The sequence below is a fragment of the Accipiter gentilis genome, chromosome 18 (assembly GCF_929443795.1).
Source record: "Accipiter gentilis chromosome 18, bAccGen1.1, whole genome shotgun sequence".
Classification (NCBI taxonomy): Eukaryota; Metazoa; Chordata; class Aves; order Accipitriformes; family Accipitridae; genus Astur; species Astur gentilis.
Genome location: NC_064897.1, coordinates 937143 through 958836, shown reverse-complemented (window position 1 = coordinate 958836; position 21694 = coordinate 937143). Strand labels below are relative to the sequence as shown.

The 21694-nt window shown below is 38.8% G+C and overlaps 1 protein-coding gene across 1 annotated transcript in view; it reads left to right on the top strand.

The window, feature by feature from the left end:
* The window catches only part of SCUBE1 (signal peptide, CUB domain and EGF like domain containing 1), a 210512-nt gene that overhangs the window by 36177 nt on the left and 152641 nt on the right, over positions 1 to 21694 (top strand). The window contains exon 4 of the mRNA XM_049822270.1: positions 18167 to 18301. Within this exon, the coding sequence (XP_049678227.1) occupies positions 18167 to 18301 (135 nt within the window). The remainder of the gene's footprint in view (positions 1 to 18166; positions 18302 to 21694) is intronic.

Here is a 21694-nt window from a genome sequence, read left to right as displayed (position 1 = left end):
GTGACTTGGTCCGCATTTTATCACACATATCACCAAAAATCTTTGTCTAGTGCTTTTAGATAGAAGGTCTAGGGATGGGACCCCATGATAGTTCACAGATAGTCCTGTGGGCCTTCTAGGAAACAGGTTGTGGTGGACAAGACCGTTACATTAGGATTTCTGCATCTCACACTTGACTGAAGTGGATGCAAAATCTTAAGCCATGTCTTCTTGTCAGGGTTTACATTCCTTTTTAAACCTTCACTGGATGTCTTTCTAGTAACGTCAGTATAGCAAGATGATTAAAATCTTCTTTATAAAAGCAAACTTGGAGTATTCACAACTAATTAGATCAGATGCAATTGACAGGTTAAGTGTTTTTTCCTGAGTTCTTGTTTCAACATTTCTTTCTTTCTAATCAAGTGAAATTTCTCACTTATTTATTTGTTGGGAGGAGATGTTTGGTTAAGAATTCATGGTTAAAATTTGTACTGGAAAATGTCCAGAACTGTCCTCGGGAGAACTTGACTTGCTCTCTATTTGACATTTTTATTGAGGAATTTCTCAAAAATAACATGAAATGACACCATAGGGAATTCAAACTATGATGATATCCTTGTCTGGCTAAAATTAATTTATTTTAGCACTGTAATCACTTGAAATGGTAGTAGTTCTTTCTCAAAATTGCTCTAAATTCTGCTCAGTGGATGCAAGACTAATATTTGGTCTCATGCAATAGGTTTTCTTTATCCTTCATTTGAAACCAGTCATGAAATATGTTTTCCCTTCTCATATATGAAATACCAGTCTGGGGTTTTTTTATAAGCAATTAGCTCACTGGTCCAGATGTTCTTTCCTGTTTGATCATTTTTTTCTCCGTGTTTCTACTGATAAATTGATTTTTCTTTCTTTGTGCCTTTCACATGTTGAGGCATGCTATTTCATTCTGTCTTGCCTTTAGGAGAGTTTATGGCATAACTGATCATCCTTCCTATTAGTGCCAAACACTTTACCCATCTCATTTGTGGTAAATCAGTCTGTTCTCACATATCTGGTAAAATCTGTGAATCTGTACTACAGAGTATCAATGGATAAGACTTATGCCTTTGAAACTGGTTATTCAGAATATACTCCCTGCTCTGATTCAGCATGACACTTAAAGGTGTTCCTAATTTGCCTAGTTTTTGTAAATTTCTTGGTTTAATATTAAGTAAGACTGGACTTTTGCATATGTGTAAGTGCATTATTGATTTGAGGCCTCTTTGGCAGTTGGGTATACTTCGTGTCCTCATGGAGGCTTTCAGTAAGGCAGATAGCAGAGGAGGTAGATTGAGCCTGGTGGTATAAGCCTGGGTGTTGTACAAAGTGAGATATGTGATGATTGGGGATGCCACAGAGAAGGCTTGAGAATTTGTCTTCCTTTTCAGGGAGAATTTCAGGTGAGCTTGGCATAGCTGCCAGTATTGTGACCCCAGAATGTACCCACGAGGGTAAAAAAGAATTTTCTGGGTTTTTTTTAGTTTACTTTTAAGCTATTGGGATAGGAATTGTCATATGGTAAGAAACCCTCTGCTCCTTTAGCAGCAGTAAGGCTTCAGCTGGTGGTGGACTGTTCAGTTTAGGGCATTGCACTTGGATGAAGCCAAAAGAGAGCAGTGAGAATAATGAGTGATCTAGAAAACATAGAATCATAGAATATCTCCAGTTGGAAGGGACCCATAAGGATCATGAAGTCTAACATGGCTACTGCCAGAAGAATGAAAGAAAAGGTATAGTTTTCTTCTAGGGAAGACAAGATGAAAAAGAAGATGCAAGAGTCATCAAATCCAAAAAAGGCTGCTGTGAAAAATTAGGTTTTTCTGGGTTTTTTTTGTAACCCCACAGAAGTGAATGAGGTAGTGTGATAATATTTGGTTACTCCACCTGGGAAATTCAGAAAGAGTTTTGAATTATTTTTCCTTTCTCCTGAAGGACTCTCACGTGGAGTACCATTATCTTACATTAATCTCTCTCCTACTGTATAAAAATGTAAGCTTTCTGGGAGAGTATTATGGGCTGTGTTGGTCTGAAGCATCACCAAAGAAGAGAGTTCTGAAGCTTATCATGGATTACTAATCCTTGGGATTTATGCACAAAAAGCTTGCTAGAAACCTTGCTGAAAGCACTTCTTGCTGGTATTCCTGCCTAAGTCTTACAAATTTATTCAGCATCTGCAAATAGAATTTGGAAGAGAGTGCTGTGACTACTCGGATCAGAAAGCAGAGAGCCTTGTTTCGCAAAATTTCCTTGCCAAAGGGCTCGCGTATCAGCTGATATTCCAGCTGTTCCAAGCCTTCTGGAATTCACCTATCTCTGATCAGAATGTGAAAAAATGGGGAATGAAGAGTGTGCAAAAAAAATACATAGCAACAAAAGCTGACTGTCATTGGTTCTTACTTGAGAAAGCCATGTAATACCTCCTCCACATTCCGCTCTTCTATCCTTTTTTCCTGTAGGCATACCTTTGTGTACATATACTTAGGGAATTCTTCCTAAAAAATCGACCCAACTTACTGTTTTCTGTTTGTTAAACCAAATCTGGATGTGAAAAGTATTTCAGGTTAAAGAATGGAATTGCATGGAGTGATGGTTTTCTTTTGCGTATCTATTCAGGTATAAATATGAATACTATGAGTGCTACTCATCTGTCTGTTTTGTGTGGGTTTTCTTTTTTTTTAATTTTCTCCTTAGCTCTGATTTGTGATAGTCCCTTTTTAATAGGGAGTAGGCATTGCTTTTTTGCAGAAGCACTTCTTGCTTCTGGGTTGCGCTCATCTTAACTCTTCTTTTTTCTAAAGATAAGCATAGTTTTCACAAAGTTCTCTGCTCTTTATAATTTCTCTAATTAGTAAGTGTGCTCAAGAAGGTTGTAAACTCTTCTTAGAAACCTTCAAAAAAGATACAAAGGAGCATGGACAGAAAATTTATAATGTATTCAGAGACATCTTTTATTTATAGGTTTTTCTGTGGTATTAATTGCTGTGATACAGGAACATAAGTGAACACCTTGTAAATACTAATAGATTTTCCTCAAAAAATGCTGTAAGGAAAAGAAATACAATTTTCATTGTTTTATAGATGAGGAGCTAGGGCAAACAGATTAAGTTACTTCTCAATCTTTGCACAGGATGTCTGGATATCTGCCGCATAGCCAAGAATAGAATCCTTACCCTTCTGAATCCCTGCTTACACACTCTTATTTCAAATATTCTGTGTAACTTTGGTTTCTCTTACAGGAAAATAACAATTACTAAATTTGGACATCTATAATATGATATCTCAATTAATTCTCTTGTGTGTCAGACCTCCTGAAAATAACTACAGAAGTAGGTTTTGATGATCCAGTATAGTTTATGTTTCTTCAGCAGTTAATCCTGTGTCTGATGAAGAAGAGTCCTGGGAAGCAGAGTGAACTTCTGATTATAAATCAAGCCAGAAATGCAATTGCTAGTGTGCATTCTGGATTCCATGGAGCGCTCTGCAAGAGCTGAATGTTCAGTATGGTAGACTAAAACACAAGCACGGTGTCAGCTGTGAATTCAATAGCAGAGAATTGCAGAGCACAGCCCTAGTTATGTCCACAATCTTGAAGATGTGCTTTGGGCAGAAGGCCTGATTTTCCCACCTGAAAAATGGACGTTACTGGTTTATTTGTCTCTTCTCAGATACTAGTTTGCATTTCTTGACAAAGTGACTAAGTCATGTGGAAGCCCCTGTGGGAAAGGAGAGGTGGCACTTTCCCCAGAGCAACTGAACCTGCTCCAGGAGTGGTACTAGTCTGCCAGCGCTGGTAGGTGGAGCAGAGCAACAATCATTTGGACCCTGCAGCTAAAGGAGAAACTTCTGAGACAAACCAGGAGCAGATGGTCACAGGTCTCGAAGTAACAACTGCCTGTTATAAAACAGGCCTTGGGATCCCAAGTCAGTATAAAAATCAGGTTCATGTTTGTAATCACACAATTTCTTTTCTTCTGAGGTCTGAGGTTAGTATCTAAACCCAAGTTCCTACCTTGCAGTGCTCTTTTAAAATCTGTTGGTTTATTTTAAGAGAGGAGAGTTTTTAACCCTGGCATGTAGGCTTCATTGTTGACTGGGTAGTGGGAATCTACAATCTGGCTCAGATGACAAAAAGAACATTAGTATCTACACACATGTAGGTATATCACATTGTATCGTTCATCCTCTTTTGGTGAATGTTCTAGCGCTCTGTTTTTCTTTCAGAACAAACCCAAAACAGTTAAAACCCAAAATCTACCTATTCGTATCCTTCTGTTTGTCTGAATGTATACACTGGGACGGGGGACTATGGCCTAATCTGCCTATCAACGTGGAGTGGGAGGAGACTTGCAAGTGTATGAGAAATCATTTCTAAAGCTCCCAGATGTAAAGTGTCAAGAAGTAGTACATAACTCGTTTAGGATTGCATAATCACTGGTATGATTAAAGAGACCAATGTCTTCCTTTAAATTTAGCTTTATTTTTCTTCTTTTCCAGACAGCTGTGCACAATGTGTTGCTTGCTTGAACTCCAAATGAATGCTTCTATTACTGATGTTTATTTTTCTTTATGTTTCCCAACAGTTCAAATACATTTTATTTTTTCTTTAATGTGAATATTTTAAATACAAAACTAAACAGCTTTTGGAAAGTTGCTTTTAGTTTCATAAAAACACATATTTTAAAGAGAAGCTGAAAAATGGTCCATTTTCTTGGCTGTCTTCCAGTTTTCCTTGCCCTTCTTTCCTAATTCCAGGAGACTGTTAGGTGAGCTGACAGTTAAGTATTGTCCTCCTCTAGCACATCAGCAGGGCCTCTAATAATATTATCAGTCATAAACTCTCTTCCAGATTTTCATGGTTGCTAATCTTAAGCTCCTTGGCAGACAGAGGAGGGTTGAATACACCTAATAGCCTTCTTTTCATAACTCTTCATTTTTATTAAAACACATGTAAAATTATGGTATTTTTGTAGAGAAAGTTATTAATCTAAATCTTGAAGCCCTTACTCATTTCCAGTGATTCCAGTGAGAGTTTTGCTTCAGCAGAACTTCAGGACTTGGCAGTTGGTTTATGTCTTAAGAGAAGAAGGCCAGACTCCCACATCAGGGCTCAGTGGTTGAGTAGTGGGGATCTGTTCTAAATGTGAGGGGCCCAGGCACAAGATGGAAATGGATCATATATAAATATATATTTACAGACAAGATAAAAAGTGTTGAAATGCAAGTTTTAACAATAGATATATCTGTATGTTTCAAACCTGCATGTATTCTGTATTTCTGCAAACGATGACTGGCAGCTATTGGGTCCTTGAAGCATAGTAAGAACCTTGGGATCAGAGGACCCCTGCAAATGGAGGACCAGAGGTATTAAGCTACTGAACCTCCCCCAGACAAGCTGCAACGGGTGCATACACAAAAATCCATGCTGCAAATTGAATTTTAGTGAATTTTTACTAACTGAGTTTTAGTAGTGAATGCATTCTTTCAGGATTAAAAACTTGACTGCATTTTTCAAAGTTCTTTGTTTTTCAGATGCAAGCCTAAGTGACGAAGGAAGTTACTTTTCCGATATGTTTCTTCAGCTAACTAATTTTTACTGTATTACTGTTTTCAGATCCTTTATCAATCTTGCTTGGTCTGTACACTAGATTAGTGATAACAGTTGTGATTCATCACAGCAATTTAAGGTATCCAGTCTTTGTGGTACAGTGGCATGCATCAGATTTTATAACATGTACTACTATTCCACAATGCCTTCTGCTAACTGATGACTAGGTGCTGAGCAAATATAGATAGCTAGGATGATAAGTAAATGTTCTATAGGCAATTCTGTATTAGATGTTTACATACAACTTCTGTATATATGTGTTTACTTTTATTACTTGGTTGCCTGCCTCTTGTGAGAGTCTTCATGGTGAAAGTGGTAGCAGACAACTGTAGATACAAGTTAAACCTCTCTTTTGAGATGGGACTATAGTATGTTAGTTCTGATGATCTTTCTTTTCTAAACCTCAGATTTAGTTTTATGACACCTAGTAACTGTAGAAATTTCCAGACTCTGAGCCATTGCAGCCTTCTCTCTTCATGGCAGGTTCCATGATGGACAGATGAGAATTGTTATCATGGTGTTTGCGTACAAATTTAAAAAACATTTAACAACCAAGAAGTCAAGCCCTACATTTCTATAAAGCTTATGAAGCCCTCAAATTAAGAGTCACTTACTTTAAATGTTGTAATCTGTGCTTCAGTGCACTTTGTGTGTGTGACTGCCATCATCGTAAACTATGTATTTAGTGTAGCTCAGATGAACTGCTCCCTGTTTTTTCATGGGATGCAGTCCCACGGACTTCAGTTAATCAACACCTTTGAAAATAGGATTGTTGCTATCAGAAGTTTGGAGCATAAAATTTGAGACTGGTTTTGAAAATATGTCCATGTTCACTCTGGAAATCCAGTGAAAATACGGAATTCTCACTGTGATTAATGGAAAGGCCTCTGACGCCCTCTTGAAGCTAGGATCTGAGCACACTGCTTTTCTTACCCTGCTTTTTCTATTTCTGTATCTGAAAGTTTCCTCCTTCAAAAGTACTCTAATGTTTGGTCACCCCACATTAATCTTCTGAGTTAAATGAGATACAACTTTCTTTACATGTTAATTTGCCATATGTTTGCTTTCTTAAGCCAATGTGATCGGAGAAGTACCAAAACAAGTGAGAGTATAAATCAGCATAGGTCCAAGGTTTTTTGTTAGGTATGGGGAAATAATCAAAAGTGTAGAATAAATCTTGGTGGCTGTTAACTATGAAGTTAGAGTCTCAGACTGTCATAATAAATTAAGAAACTGGGAGCTATGTGACAGCAGCATCAATCTCAGTCTCTTGTTTCTGCAAGTCTTCTTGTTGTCTGAGTCTTTTTCTTTTTTCTTTTTTTTTAAATACTTACTCCCTGGAGGAGGTAATCAATCACAGTAAAGATTTCTCTACATGGAACACTCAGGAAAGTAAAGAATAATCAGCTTAGAGTGTGAAGTTAGTATGTATAAGTTAAATCAGTTAAATCCCATATGGATGTTCTTATTTGGTCTGATATGGCTGTGTCTTAGTTCAGCAAAGCCAGAGTTCTATTCTGCATTATTTATTCTGCATCCTTACTGCTTTATCTTGTTTGTATTGGTTTCGTATCTTTTGTTAATTCATCTTAACTTTCTTATAATGGCAAAATTCTAAGCCAGTGTGGCCTATATTGATGTATATCTAAAGAGAAGAACTATAAAATATATTAAAATTAACCAAAGCTTTGGGACCCACATTGTGTTTAGTGCTTACTTAAAGCAAGGGAGAACATGCATTCACCTGAGGGTGCAGGCTTTCAGCCTGTAATGGGTGTGTTTACTAGTCAGATGTGTATGACATTCAAGCCTTCCCTCATGAAATGGTGTCTGTCAATCCTAGAAATTTCATAGAACCAGTTAAAACACTGAATTCATATGGATTGCAAAAAGACACCAAAGTGGAGAGCAGCAAAGTCATCTGGTGCCTGATTTCAAATATAGTCACTGTCATTGTACTATAATGACAGTAATGCGTTTGTAAGTATACAAGCAGCCTGAAAGTTAGGTTATCTATTTTTTTGTGTATCTGAATCAACAAAAATCCCTAAAGTGATTTTTTGCAAGTATTCCTGGTGTATTTCTATCGTGACCAATACAGGCTGTAAAGTTTTCCACTACTGATAACCTACACTGTTATATTAAAGTACTAGAGTCATGTTTTTCAGATACATATTAGCAAATAAAGAGTAGCAATATTTCAGTATTACCTTCTGAAAAACGGTTTTTGCAATTCAATATCATGAGTATATACATTGGTATATTTAGACTTAACTGGGGAGCTTGAATGACTTCCTTTGAAAAAGTTGAGAAACTTCACTTATTTAATTATTTCTGTTTATTTTGAAGGCATAACTAAGAAACTACTTCTGAAATTAGTCAGAGACACAATAAAAATTACTAATATGACAGTGAAGAATGGGTTCTGCATCCCACTAGTGATTTGTAGTGACAGGCGTGTACTGTCACTTACAGGACAGGGAGCCAGAGTTTTCTTGTGTGACTTAGAATAGTTTAGGGCTTGATTAATAAGATGCTAAGCAACCTGGTCCCAGTGCATCAAAACTTCTATGCGCACACCGGATATGAGTCATGATATCTGCTGCCTGGGCAACTGCAGTGCTTTCTTTAGTAGGCCTGACACTGTATATATGCCACTGACTGTTATTCAGTACTTACAAAAACCTCTGAAACTCCTTGTATGAACATCTTAGGGAATTTGAAGGGACTTGATTTTATTCACTTGAAAAATAACTGGAAGAACTCCTCCTAATTATAAATTCAGTATCAATTAGCTTCTGAAGGGACCACCACCTCAGCCTGTTGATGACTGCAATTGAAAGAATGCGAAAACTCATTCCTGTGCTCTGAAATGACATGAATATCCCGGGTATGGACTGAGTTTTGCTTTGAGTGTTTGAATTTGAAATCAGAACTCAAAGAAGAACTCTAGGAAGCTGAGCTCCGAATAAAAAGGTTCCAACAAGTGTCCACTTTGTAATACAGGCTGCATGTCTGAGTGTGATTTCAGGAACTTCAAGCTGCAGAATTTGTCAGTGAACGGTCAGTCCATTTGCCTTAACACGTAAATAGTTTTCCCTCTGACTTAAGACTCTGTACCTCCAACATCAGATATCTTAAAGTAAAAGGTAAGAAGGCTTTTAGTGGAATAAGTTGCCTATAGAAAGCTCTTCATGATCACTGTCATTTACAGATTAACTTGTGCATGAAACACAAGGTTTTCCCTCTTGTATAGGTATTTAATCTATCTGCAAAGTGAGTAGATGCATTAACTTCATATAATGGACACTGATAATAGAAGGCCATGACGCTTAAGTACTTTGGTTTAAGAAAAGATGCACACTATTACATAGCCATTACAGAAATCCATTTATATGTTCCCCGGTGCTGGTGCAAAGAATATACAGCTCTGGTGAATTTTATGGAGAAGGTGGGGATGAGGCAGTTGTTTGTTTTGTTTTATTTTGGGTTCTTTGTTTGTTTTGGCTTTACATTACCATGCTAGCTCCAAACCTATTAAATTCGTCCCTTCTTTACATAGTTACAATGTTCCTGAAGTCAGGTTTTTTGACCTCTGTTGCTTTTCATTGATAATTCCCAGCACTCTTACTGATCAAGGCTGATTGTGTTCATCTGTTGAGTTGCACTAATACAACTTACTGCAGCTTACATGTGCTAATGGGCAGCTGCTGCTTAGCTGGTGCACAGGTTTTCTAAGGAGCAAGTGTTTTCTTAAAACCAGGTGGTCAAAGCAAACTAACCAACAAATCCAACTGTGTAACAACTAGATTGAGTGGTAAGCTAGTATTGCCATTCCATATAAAAAAGAAATGAATGCTTACTGTAAGATCTTGAATATCTTTCAGGTATTTCTGTCAAGAGAAATCACAGACAGTGTTTGTTCTAAATACTGGGGTTTGTGTTACTCATGTTTAGGAGAGTAGAAATGCTGAACTAATTTCCCAGGTGGCAGAGATGCCCATTTGCCCAAACATTTTGTGTCAAATGAAGCATTCATTCACTGAAGATTTACCTGCTGAAACTATTAAGAAACTGAGGTTGCATTTATAAAACACTTTTCACCAATGGAGAGACTTTCATGAAAATTTAATTGTTTTGATATGACCTACAGGAGCAACTCCAATGCTTCCAAAACATTTTCAGCATTTTCCTGTTCCCCAAAAGTTTAATGAGTAGCTATGTGCCTGACTAAGCCAATGTTTTTCAGCTCCTGGTAGAGTTCTCTTTTCAGTGTGTTGAAGGTTGTGCTGCATACTCTCCCATTTCTTCCACTTTTCATGGACTTCAAGTATTATCAATATAGAGAGTGAGAATGACTTTATAGCCTACTGGATGCTGTAGTGCTTAGGTTAAAATCCCTCATCTGAATCTAGAGCATCCCCTGACTGTGTTACTGATAGATAACAAAGAAAATAATTGATCTAGCCATTTCCTTGGCTTTTATTGCTAGAGCTCAGGAGCAAAATGTTGTATAGACCTGGAAAATGTTACCAACTTGAGATGAAAATATTGTTTCATTTTTTAATGTCAAGTTATATGGTTTTGTTGTGGTTTAACCCCAGCCAGCAACTAAGCACTACGCAGCCGCTCACTCACTCCCCCCCTGTCCAGTGGGATGGGGGAGAAAATCGTGAAAAAAAAAGTAAAACTTGTGGGTTGAGATAAGAACGGTTTAATAGAACAGAAAAGAAGAAACTAATAATGATAATGATAACACTAATAAAATGACAACAGCAGTAATAAAAGGATTGGAATGTACAAATGATGTGCAGGGCAATTGCTCACCACCCGCTGACCGACACCCAGCTAGTCCCCCAGCAGCGATTCCCCACCCCCACTCCCCAGTTCCTATACTAGATGGGACGTCCCATCGTATGGAATACACCATTGGCCAGTTTGGATCAGGTGCCCTGGCTGTGTCCTGTGCCAACTTCTTGTGCCCCTCCAGTTTTCTTGCTGGCTGGGCATAAGAAGCTGAAAAATCCTTGACTTTAGTCTAAACACTACTGAGCAACAACTAAAACCATCAGTGTTATCAACATTCTTCGCATACTGAACTCAAAACACAGCACTGTACCAGCTACTAGGAAGACAGTTAACTCTATCCCAGCTGAAACCAGGACAGGTTTGTTTGACCCACAGCAAAATCCTTTTCATTTTTGTGAGAAAAATTCAAAACAAACAAAAAAGCAGTTTTGAGTTAACCCAAACCAAATTTTTCTGATTCTGGCAGGGTCTATAAGTAGATGTAAAAAGAAGCAGGTATAAGCAATAGTTATCCCAGATAGAGAATACTGCTTCAGTTGAGCCTGCAGCAGTTAATGATGCTCCAGAGAAAGCCCAGGGGCAAGACAAAGTAAGGGGCATTATGATAACAGACTGGATAATTCACTCAACTTGTCCCAAATTTTTCCTTCAGTTGATGAGGACTGATGCTTGTTTGCATCTGTAATTAACTTCCTTCAAGTCTATGGAGGATTGTTAATCCAGCATTGCAACTTGGAATGCCCTACATGCAGCTGGATGTCAGTGGGCACTACAAGCTTATTGCTAATGGGGCTGTGGCTGTCCGAGCCCAGTAAGAGCCTTATGCCAAGCTGGAGACTGCTGGCATTCCCTGGACAGTGGCACTGTAGATGAAAAGAAGCAGGATCAAATTAATACAAAACTGGTTTAAAGCCCTGTATCAGAAGAATGGATAACAAATATTAACAAATAATTGATTGGCAACTTTGTTGTGTTTAGGCACTGTTGTCAGGAGGTTACCATGTGTATGTGTCTGTCAAAAAAACCCATGATTACCAAGTGAGAAGATAGAAGCTACAACTAAGATGTCACATTAAGCGGCTTGGATGTTTAATTTGGAAAAGCTAAAAGCTGTGAAAAGGGTTTTGGTGTCTTAAAAGGACAGACAGTGGTGCCCAGTTGTTTAAGAAAGGGATAAACAAGTGACGTCAAGAGACTTGAACTTGATGCAACATTCACGCAATGTCCATGGGGCTGTTTACTTCAGCTCCACAAATGGTTAGGCATCCCATGAAGCAGAGTTAAGCTCATGCATTAAGTGAATATTTCCTGTGCTATACATAGCAAAGAAATCTGTTGCAGCTGCACTTACACTGTGTTTGTGTAGTGTGAAATTTAAGGAATTCCACTGTGTGTCACAAAATAGCTGCAGAAAAAAGATTTTAAGCATTCCTTTTGGCTGCGCACATTTATAACTGTGCAGGCAAACAAGAAGCCTAGTCAGTGCTTGTTGAGGTGATAGGTGATTGTAGCCCATTAAGAGACAGGATTCTGCAGGACAGATCATGGGTATCATTTTGGGTGCTATATCCTTGTATGTAAGAAAAGAGTGGTTCTAGGGATCAATTCATCGATCATTTTAGACTGATTGTAGTATTCATCACCCAAGAGCATCCTTGTGATTAGTACTTCATGTTTCTCGTCTTTAAAATGTGCTTTATTTTTCAGGGAGAGGTAATTTTTCACACTTTCTGTTTTTTTTAATGTCTACTCCAGTAAAAATTCATTACTGTAGGATCTGGTTTTTTGCAAATGCATCTTTTCTCAACAAGGGCTCTAGTGAAGATTTCTGCAACTGTGGTAGTGACTGAAGTGCTGGATTCAAGGGTGTGGTGTCTTTTTCCTTTTCTTCACCAGATTTTTCAGTTTCTGAAAGAAGGGGACAAAAACCGCAATTCTAGCCTTCTGTGCAAATAGTGGAAAATTTGGGCCCTGCTTTTAAATCTTGGTGAAGTCTGACTTCAGATCTGGAGATAGGAATGCTGTTTACATAGGTAGTGGTGTGTCTTTCTTCTAATATTTCCCTTTGCATGCTCATATGAAGTTGGTCTAAGATGATTTAGCAGTTATTTCAATTAGCAATGATTCCTGTTTCCATGGCCCCCTCAGCTGATGCAATGTATCACCCTCCCTACCTTGACAGCATGTCACTACTTGTATAACCCTTCCAGCAGGAACAGCTGCCTACAACCTCTAATCTGATACCTCTTGCTTTACTCCTACATTGCAGATTCACTCCTTGGGCTTCCACAGCTATCTTGAAATCAGATCTTCCAAGACACCCGCTCCAATAGAGCATCATGGTACTTGGAGGGAATGGAATAGAGAAGTGAGAGGAACATGTGCCAAATGTTACTGTCATTAAGGTTAACTTCTAGAAATGAGCACTTTTGGTTTTAAAGGTGATACACTGAAGTAATTTTTATTCTCTCTGTAATGATCATATTTGTGTATTGCTGTGCTTCAGGGCTCAAAATAGATGAGGTAGGTAGTATGAGGCTGAGGGGGATCTGTAAGATCAAGAAAGATGCAGAAAAGGCAAGTAGGGAATGAGTATTTACTGTTGTTCACAATCATGGGATTAGGGGGCATTCATTCAGACTATAAAGCAGCACATTTGAAATAAACAAAACTTCAACAAAAGTATATCTTTTTTATGTAACCTCTTAATTAAATTGCAGAAGTAATTGCCCCATCATCTTGGGTTCAGAAGAGATTAGACAAATTCATACAGGAAGGTTCCAGCAGGACAATGGTCTAGCAAGTGATTTAGGAAGGTCAATAGGTATGTGATTGCTGAAAGCTGGGAGACCATGCCGGCAGTGGTTCTGTCCCATCTCTACAGTCTTCTCCTAAGTACCAACTGCAGAGCAGTGGCAAGGAGAGGATGCTGGGCTAGATGTTCTTTTGGTATAAGAATAACTATGACTATAGTAAGTCTAGGAATGTGATTTTTTTTAATAAGACTTTCAGCCTGCTTTTTGACTAGAAATATTCAGAATATAATGATTTTAAAATTCCGGAATCAGGCACTTACATCTTCTGAGTTTACAGTTGCTAATAATTTCTCTTACAAATACAAGATACCTCAGGGGTGGTTTGTTGCTAACATTTGAGAAAGGTCTACAGTATTGCTATCAGTAGTTCATCTCTTTATCACGATGTTCTGCACTGCTGAAATAGACATCTTAGAGAAATCTTTGAAAAGTTTCAAAGAGTAGCTTAGAGAAAAACTAGCAGGATCAGCTTTCTGGATCATGAATCAAAGTCTTGTTTTTAGAAGTCTTCAAAGAACCTTAATGCTATAGTAAGTGAATTGTACTGTGACTCCCAACCGCTTTGGAGACTTTGAAGATGAGACTCAGATTTCCGAGGGGCTTAAGTGCTTATGAAAATGCTGACATGAGAGAAAAATGTCAGAAGGAAGAAAAGATCATGGGAGGAAGTGGACAGTGGACATACTGTTCTTGACATTGACTCTGTGTAGTGTTTCTACTTTTGTGTCTTCCTGCTTGTGGTTTTGGTTTCAGGTACCCTTAGCAAACCTTTCTGCCTCGGTGGTATCCAAACAGGGCACTCAATCAGAATAGCTTCGTTAGGCCAAATGCTGCAGCAAGCTCTGAGCCAGATCAGGGTGAAATACCAGTGGAGCTAGTTTGAAAAGTTCATCAGATAAATTAAATGAGAAACTGAAAGCATTTGTTTATTTAATAAATAAAACGTCCATCTTTATCAACTTTAATGTTTCCTACCCTTTGATACTGTTCCACGCTACCGCTCTCTAGAGGTTCTCATCTTACCAAGATACAGAACACAGGTTTGATTATGTGAAGGCAGTGGGCCAAAAAGCTAGAGGTCTTATGCAGATTCAGATATGCATTAATTTGCATAATGCTTCTGATCTATAGATATATCTATATATGTATGTATATATGCATCCATTATCGCTCCTTCTGTTTTGAAAGATACTTCTCCTTTCCCAGCCTCTCCCTGAGCTGGCTCTTCCCTTATTTCTTGTTGGCCTTGATGATGACTGGCCAATTTGAAGTCCAGGCCCTCATCACCCTGGAAACATAGGTTTGTCACTCTGGTCTAAACTCTGTATAAGCAATTCTAACTCTTGTGCTGATTGTCATCTTAGCTGTTTGTTTGTGCTGGTAAGGAGTAGTTAAGGGCTGTGGAAACAGAGTTATTTCTAGATGCTTCCATCAGGGATTGTCTTTGGTAGATGTAATCACAGGACAGTTCTTTGTGATGAGTGTTACAGAGAATGGCTTAAGGACATATATTCACTTTCTCCTAGTTTTTCCTCCTCTTTTTGAGGATGAGGGTTGGAGCAGCCATGTGGGATAACCATCTGAGCTCAGCTCAGGCGAGAACATTTTTCCATCCTTTTGTGATTTTGGATTGTGTAGGTTTGCTGAAACCTTGCTCCAGCTTCCACCCTGGGATCATGGGTAGGATTTTGAGGCTCAGCTCTCCTGTAAGCAGTGGATAATGTACTCTAGGAATTATCACACTGTCAGGTAGTGAGGCCAAGCTGGATGAGAGAACTTTTGCCAGACAAGGAGCCTAGGAAATGGATTTGAGTTTCCATAAAACAGTTTAAAGGAAAGGAGACCTGCACCTGCTGTCTAGGTGCTGCCATCCTCAGGGAGACAACCCTGGTCCTGGATAAGATGACCAGTGGTAGCTGATCTTGTGCAAAAGGTTGCCAAAGAAGACATGTCTGTCTGCTCTAAAAAAAAATATTCCTTTTTATAAAGAGTAGAGTAATAAAGCAAGTGAGCTTTATATTTGTGCTCAATAAATTTAAAAGTTTTTAGAATGGGTTTAGTTGGGGCTTAGAGGAGACGTTTGCATGAAGGGATTTTACATCATAAATGACCTTTTTCCTATGTCTAGGGTTGGGCCCTGGGGTGCAGGTCTCCAGCAGGTGTAAACTGTCACACAGAGTGGCAACATTTAAAGCTCCTGAGGATCCACCCTCAGTTTTTCAAAACAGACAACAGCCCAGTTGGACACGTGGAGCCTCCAAAACTGGAGCCAGAAGAGCTTTATTGAAAACCTGGCTACTTATTTTGGTGTTTATGTGGAACTTAATCTCTAGAAAATCTGGTCCAAAATGCAGTCTCACATATGCTGCATTACTGATGTTTACATGTTCAGCTGGGTAACTTGAGCTGCACTGAAAGAGAGTTGCACAAACAATGAAAGAAAGAAAAAGCCCCTTTGGCAGCTATTTCATTTGTAAGCTTTGAAAAAGTTCAGATGTGTGAAGGAATTATTCTGCCAGATCTACTGAAGCTTGAGCTCATTGGGGTTGATGGAGTTCTCTCTTCTAACTTGAGAAGACTTTTTTTACCCCGTTCTCTAAACTGGGTTAGTAATAGGCTGACCATAGAGTGACTTTATTGGAAAGAAAGTTTGTCAAGTAAATAATTCAGTAAATATTTTCCAGGCAGCCATGTCCAATAGATTGCTTGGTCTGGTGGATAATAAGCAATACTGCCTTTTAAGACTGCAGGAATACAAAGTGCTCCAAAAAGCCTGACCCTAGTAGGGTTGAGGCCTGAGAAGAGAAAATGTTAATCCTACAACACGAGGCCAAGTTTTATTGGAAGGCATGTAGTATGGAGATAGTGATATAGTAGTCCTAGATCCCAGCTGCTCCCTTTCTTCAACTCCTTCTCTTCATAAATGCATATTAAAGTAATTTTGAGGTAAGTAATTGAAAACAATTGGACGGAATTCCTCATGGTAAAACTTTTTAAAGAGTTTAAGTTGTAATTACTTTTATTCCAGCATATGGATTTGGGGATTGATGGTAAATTGAGCTGTCTCTTTATGGAAGTGGCAAATCACCAGCATTTGCTATCAAATGTTTATTAATCATTGCATTTGTTTCAGATTATTCATCAGAGCTGGAAGGCAATTGTTCAAGTTGCTTTGTGATACTATAAACAGAGCTCTGGGAAGGCCATGTACTTTGTAGCAAAATTTTGGGATTTGCACATGTACCAACTGAGACTTTTTCCTTCAGTAAGCAGTCAACTAATCTTCCAGCGAGCAGGATCTAGATTCCAGCGTGCTGTTTTGAAGGAACACGTTTCAGTTGGCACTAATAGGGCAGTGAGGCCTGCTGGCTCAAAGAGGAAGGGTCTCACAAATTTGGCTTACTTGAATCTTTCCATCTTATATTACAGTAGGCAAGGAAAATCTTCACTTCTCCTTTTCCTGTGAGTTTCCAAATTGCTCGGATGGGGTTATGAAAAGGTTCGAATCTGGAAAAGAGTAAGAACTGAGGGCAGGGAGGATTTTGATGCAGAAAATTTGAGGCAGTAGAGCTTTACACTTCCTGGTAAATAAGAAATGGAGAAGGACTGTCTACACACTTGCATTGTAGTTCAAGACAGGAGGAGACTGTCTGGTTTCCCTGGGTACTGCTGTAATTACCGTAGAGTTTTTTAACTCTGTGAGGAAGAGCTACAATTTCTGTCACATGAAGCACAGGCAGCACACCAGCACAAATAGCGATAGCAAGCTCAGCCAAGCAAGCTGCTGAACTAGCTGGTGTTCCCGCATTAGTTACTGGCTGAGTTTCTACAGCATTTCAGAGCTTCCTGGCCTTGCCTGCAAGAGTACTGGCAAAAGCAGTTTGCTTTTACCTTAGTGTATTGTGGCCAGTCCTGGAGGAATTAATTTCTTCAGGAGCTGTGCCAGCTCTTCTAAGGTTTTGAATGCTGTGGATCATTTAGCTTTGTTGTGTTTTTTCTCCCCTCCAAAAATAAAATGAAAGCAAAACACACACCAACTCATTTGCTGACATGTTGGCACATACTGTGAAATAACTGGTTGCAGTCTCCATGGATTTTTCAGGTGGTGAGTTGCTTTTATCCAAAGAAAAAACAGAAAATGGATATGATATACCTTTTATGAGCAAAACGGGAGAGTTGCAAGGTTGAATGTGGATCAGATGTCTTTTAGCGGCAGTGGTTTCCCGATGCTGAAACATACATCTCCCCTAACACAACAGCATAAAAACTTTTATGCCAAATAGAAGTGATGGGGGGTAGGCAGGGACCCTCAAAACAGCCAGTAGCTAATGCTGCCTTTGTGGTTTTATATATTTGCCTATTAAAATGACAATACAGACATGGAACATTTAGATTTAAGAAGCCTTCTTTTCATTAAACAACATTAAACAAACTCACAAAGTAGGGGGTTATGACTCCAGTAATTGAAACATGCTGTTCTGTTCAAGACCAGAACTCTATAAAGACTCTTTTCACCCAGTAATGCCCTTTGTGTTTGCCTGCTACCCCTGCTAGAAATTACTGTAGGCCTGAAGTATGTCTTTCCAAGTGGAGTGGGAATGACAGAGTGCAACACCACACTTGGCAGATGGGGTCACAGCCTTTTTAGGACGTTAACATTCATTGTGCATTGGAAATCAATTTGCAGCTCAGAATGCATGGAGACTTAGCTGGACTTCCCTCCCCACTGTTTTTTTATGTTAACTTTAAACCTAGGATGCAAGAAAAAAATGGATTAATTTGGATTAACTCTGATGGGGTTCGGGTAGTTTTCATTAGCTTAATTTACAGTGTGCCTTTTCATGGATTCCTTGCTCTTCTAGATGTATATTCTGAATCTGTACATCATCTTGCATTTCTTTTTCCTTCTCTCTTCTAGATGTTGATGAGTGTCAGGATAACAATGGAGGGTGCCAGCAGATTTGTGTAAATACTATGGGCAGCTATGAATGTCAATGCAAAGAGGGCTTTTTTCTGAGTGATAACCAGCATACCTGCATTCATCGCTCCATTGGTAAGTTGTCAGTGTGTAAATTGTGCTCTTTAGAATAACTGTGTTCAGTCAGAAATGCAGAAACTGTTTGGGAGGATTTTTTTTTATCCACAGAGCTCCCAAAATCATTTCACTGGTTGGTTGGAATGGATTGATTTCTCTGCTACCCAAACTTGTAGCAGAGCCATAAATAAGACGGGGAAAAGGCTTTAGTTTGACATAGAAATTATACTTGGTTCAAACAGCAGGCTTTTTGGGCAGACAGAGGCAGATTTTCAAATGGCAATTTTCTGCTTGTGAGTTTCCAAGACTTAACAATTTCTCATCTGTTTATTGTATAATAGGTCACCTGTCTTCCACCTTGGAGAGCATGGTATCTTAAATCAAAATGAACAGCTTGTTGCTTCTGGAATTTATACAGGTTATGGTTTTTTTGCTAGTCATGTAACTCATTGCTTCATTGCAGACTGATGATGGCTGATATTATATTGACACAGCATTTTTCTTTGGTTCGCTACCCTGTCTAGGGTGGATTAGAAAACTGCTCTGTTGCCTATGCACTAGCAGTAGAAATAAGGAATCCTTCCAAAACTCTGATCCTTGTCTGCTGCTGATTTTGACTAGAATAAGCAGCTCTCCCTTTTCTATACATGTCAGACATGGAAGACAAGTTTGAGTGGAAAGGGAGAAAAGAAAACAGCATAGCTATAAATCTTTGCAATTAAGTGGACTCTTTATGTGTTCATTCAGACTTCTGGTGACCCTGGCAGCAATGGGAATATATGCTAGCAAACTCATTTACCAACAGGCAATACAGAATGACAAAGTAGCAAGATGAGTCTGGTGATGAACAATGTAAGCACGCTGTAAATTTCAACAAGTCACACAAATGATTCTGAACTATTTTAAGTCACTAAAATTAACCAGAAAATCCTACTTGAACACCGAGTATGAATTTAGCCACTCTGTTGACAAAGCAGAACGTTGTAGTGTAGCATCTCAGAAATGTAAATGTATTTCTGGCACTGAGTGTCTGCTTACACAGAGTTGTAAAGACAAGTACTAATTTTGGTTTTCAGAAGTGTGAATCTCTGGAATACATTCACAGGTCCACTTATTAGCATGACTACTAGGTTTCAAGTGATTGAGGTATTTTGATTATGACAAGAACATACAATTAAGCTCTATCAACCAGGGCATTTTAAAGGTTGTTATCTGATAGTTTTTAGTCATTATTTTCAACATAAATTGTTCAAATTTCTGTCCAGCGTAAAGTAACCCCGACACAAAGATATCCAGCAGAGCAAGGAATAGTAGCTGGAGGCTTAATGAAAACCACTTGCAGAGTACTGTGATACAATCATTATTTCAATTTGCACATTATAAAAATTCCCAGCTGTAATAAAAGAGAATTTAGTTATCTGAGATGGAAACTAATGAAATAAATGAAAAATGAGACTCCAAAGGCAAAAGTTTCTTCTAAGGAATAGATTTATTGAGGGAACAGGGTAAGTTTTTATGGCAAAGAGGATTCCTAGTTTGCTGGAAGGACTGGGGGAGTGGATTTGAAGGTTGACTGCTGTATGCACTTAATAAATATGCATGGGAGTAATATATTAGTGTTAACTTGTTTACAAAGAAAATGTCAATATAGGACATGGATGTTTAATTTGAAGCAACGTTTTCAAATTATTTTAGATATGAAAAAAATAAACAGCCTACCAAGTAGACCAATGGTGATTACAAAGTGTTTTATGAACAAACGGTTTGTAGCTTTTCAAAAATAAAGTACCAATTTATAATAATAGCAAACATTACACTGTAGTGCCATGATCCCCCCCAGAAATACATTGGATGGGTATGCTGGAGGAAGGAAATGAGATTAAATGATCTCTTTCAGTTGTCAGAGGTGACCGAGCTGCAAATAGTAAACATGCATGGTGAGAAAGTAAATGGCTTTTTTAATATCTGTGTTTACTCACTTTCATCTGTCTCACTTGTAAGCGCTGCTACAGAAACTGCTGGAACACAAAAATACGCATCAACATATTTAGCCAGAATGGTGCCTAGAGCTAGATTGTGTCTATACCTCTGTTGGTAAACAAGGCTAAAGTGGACAAAGGCGCACCACACAGCCAGCATTGCAATCCAAACACAAAGGCGCTGACTTGCCAAAGCCCTTTAGCAAGCTTGTTGACTTTGAACATAATAAGATCCATTAATTGCAGTGGGATTACTTTTCTGTCTCTGAAAAATGCATGTGCAGTCACACAATCTCGGTGTCCTTGACATTACCTAAAGTCTCTTCAAGGACTGAGCCAGTCTAAAACAATCAACCACAAGGTTGTCCATGCAGTTCACTGCCACCTTTTCCCTCCTGTTTTCAAATGCCTTGGGAAAAGGGGATAAGCATTGCAAGGTGCTTAGGATGTACTTGGAGTTGGGATGATTTGGAATGGAGGGAGCAGTACCAAGCCTAAGCAATGCCCTTTTTGCAGGCCCAGCTCACTTGCCTCAGCCGTCAGCAAGGCTGGTGCAGATCACAGGCTTTGAGCTCATCAGCACTAACAAGTGATGTGCTAGTTTCAGAGTTGAAAAAGGGCATTGGATATTCTCTTGGGGGTTGAGCAGAGGAAGGAATATGCCGTCCCTTTTTGCACTAACCAGCCAAGGCAAAGGTGTCTTCTGATATGAAGTACTGTCCTTAAAATTGTTGGCTGCTGTGTGAATCTCCTTGGCTTCCAGAGATGTGCTGTGCCTGTCCCAGTGTTTCAGGGGTGTATTGTACCACTGTGCTCCTACCCACAAGCTGTGGTTAAAAGCCACACTGGATTTCATGGTAGGGGCTTATAATATCATCCTTGTGTCCCAAATTACATGTTTGCTTGCCATCTAGAAGTGTTCTTATCATTTCCTGTGGACAAAAAGGATTAATGATCCACGAGAAATATGAATTTTATACCAATGGGAGGCCAGGCTGACATTAAAGTCAGGGCAAACCCTCATTTCCCAGTATTTGCTTCATTTCACTATCTTCATTACAGGCCTACTTATTTCTTATGTTTAGTCTCAGTATCTTTTGGGAGGATACTATGCCCAGTACAACTTGCCTCATTTATTTTTGCATGAAACTTAATTTCCCTTTGCTGAGTCAGATTTCAGTACTAGCTTACTCACCGAAATGATGGCAACAATGGGGAGAGAGAATGGGAGGGAGGACAGATTGTAAAAGATATGGAGAACTTAACCGTTGTTTATCTTAGTACATCTTCATTGCAACTGCATAGAAGAGGTACGTTTGTGTTTGTTTCCTCATGACTTAAAAAAGAAACCAGAATAAACCAGCTGTTAGTGTATCATCTCCAGCTCCAGAGGGAGCATGTGTTTAATAAATGTGGAGATTAGTATCATACA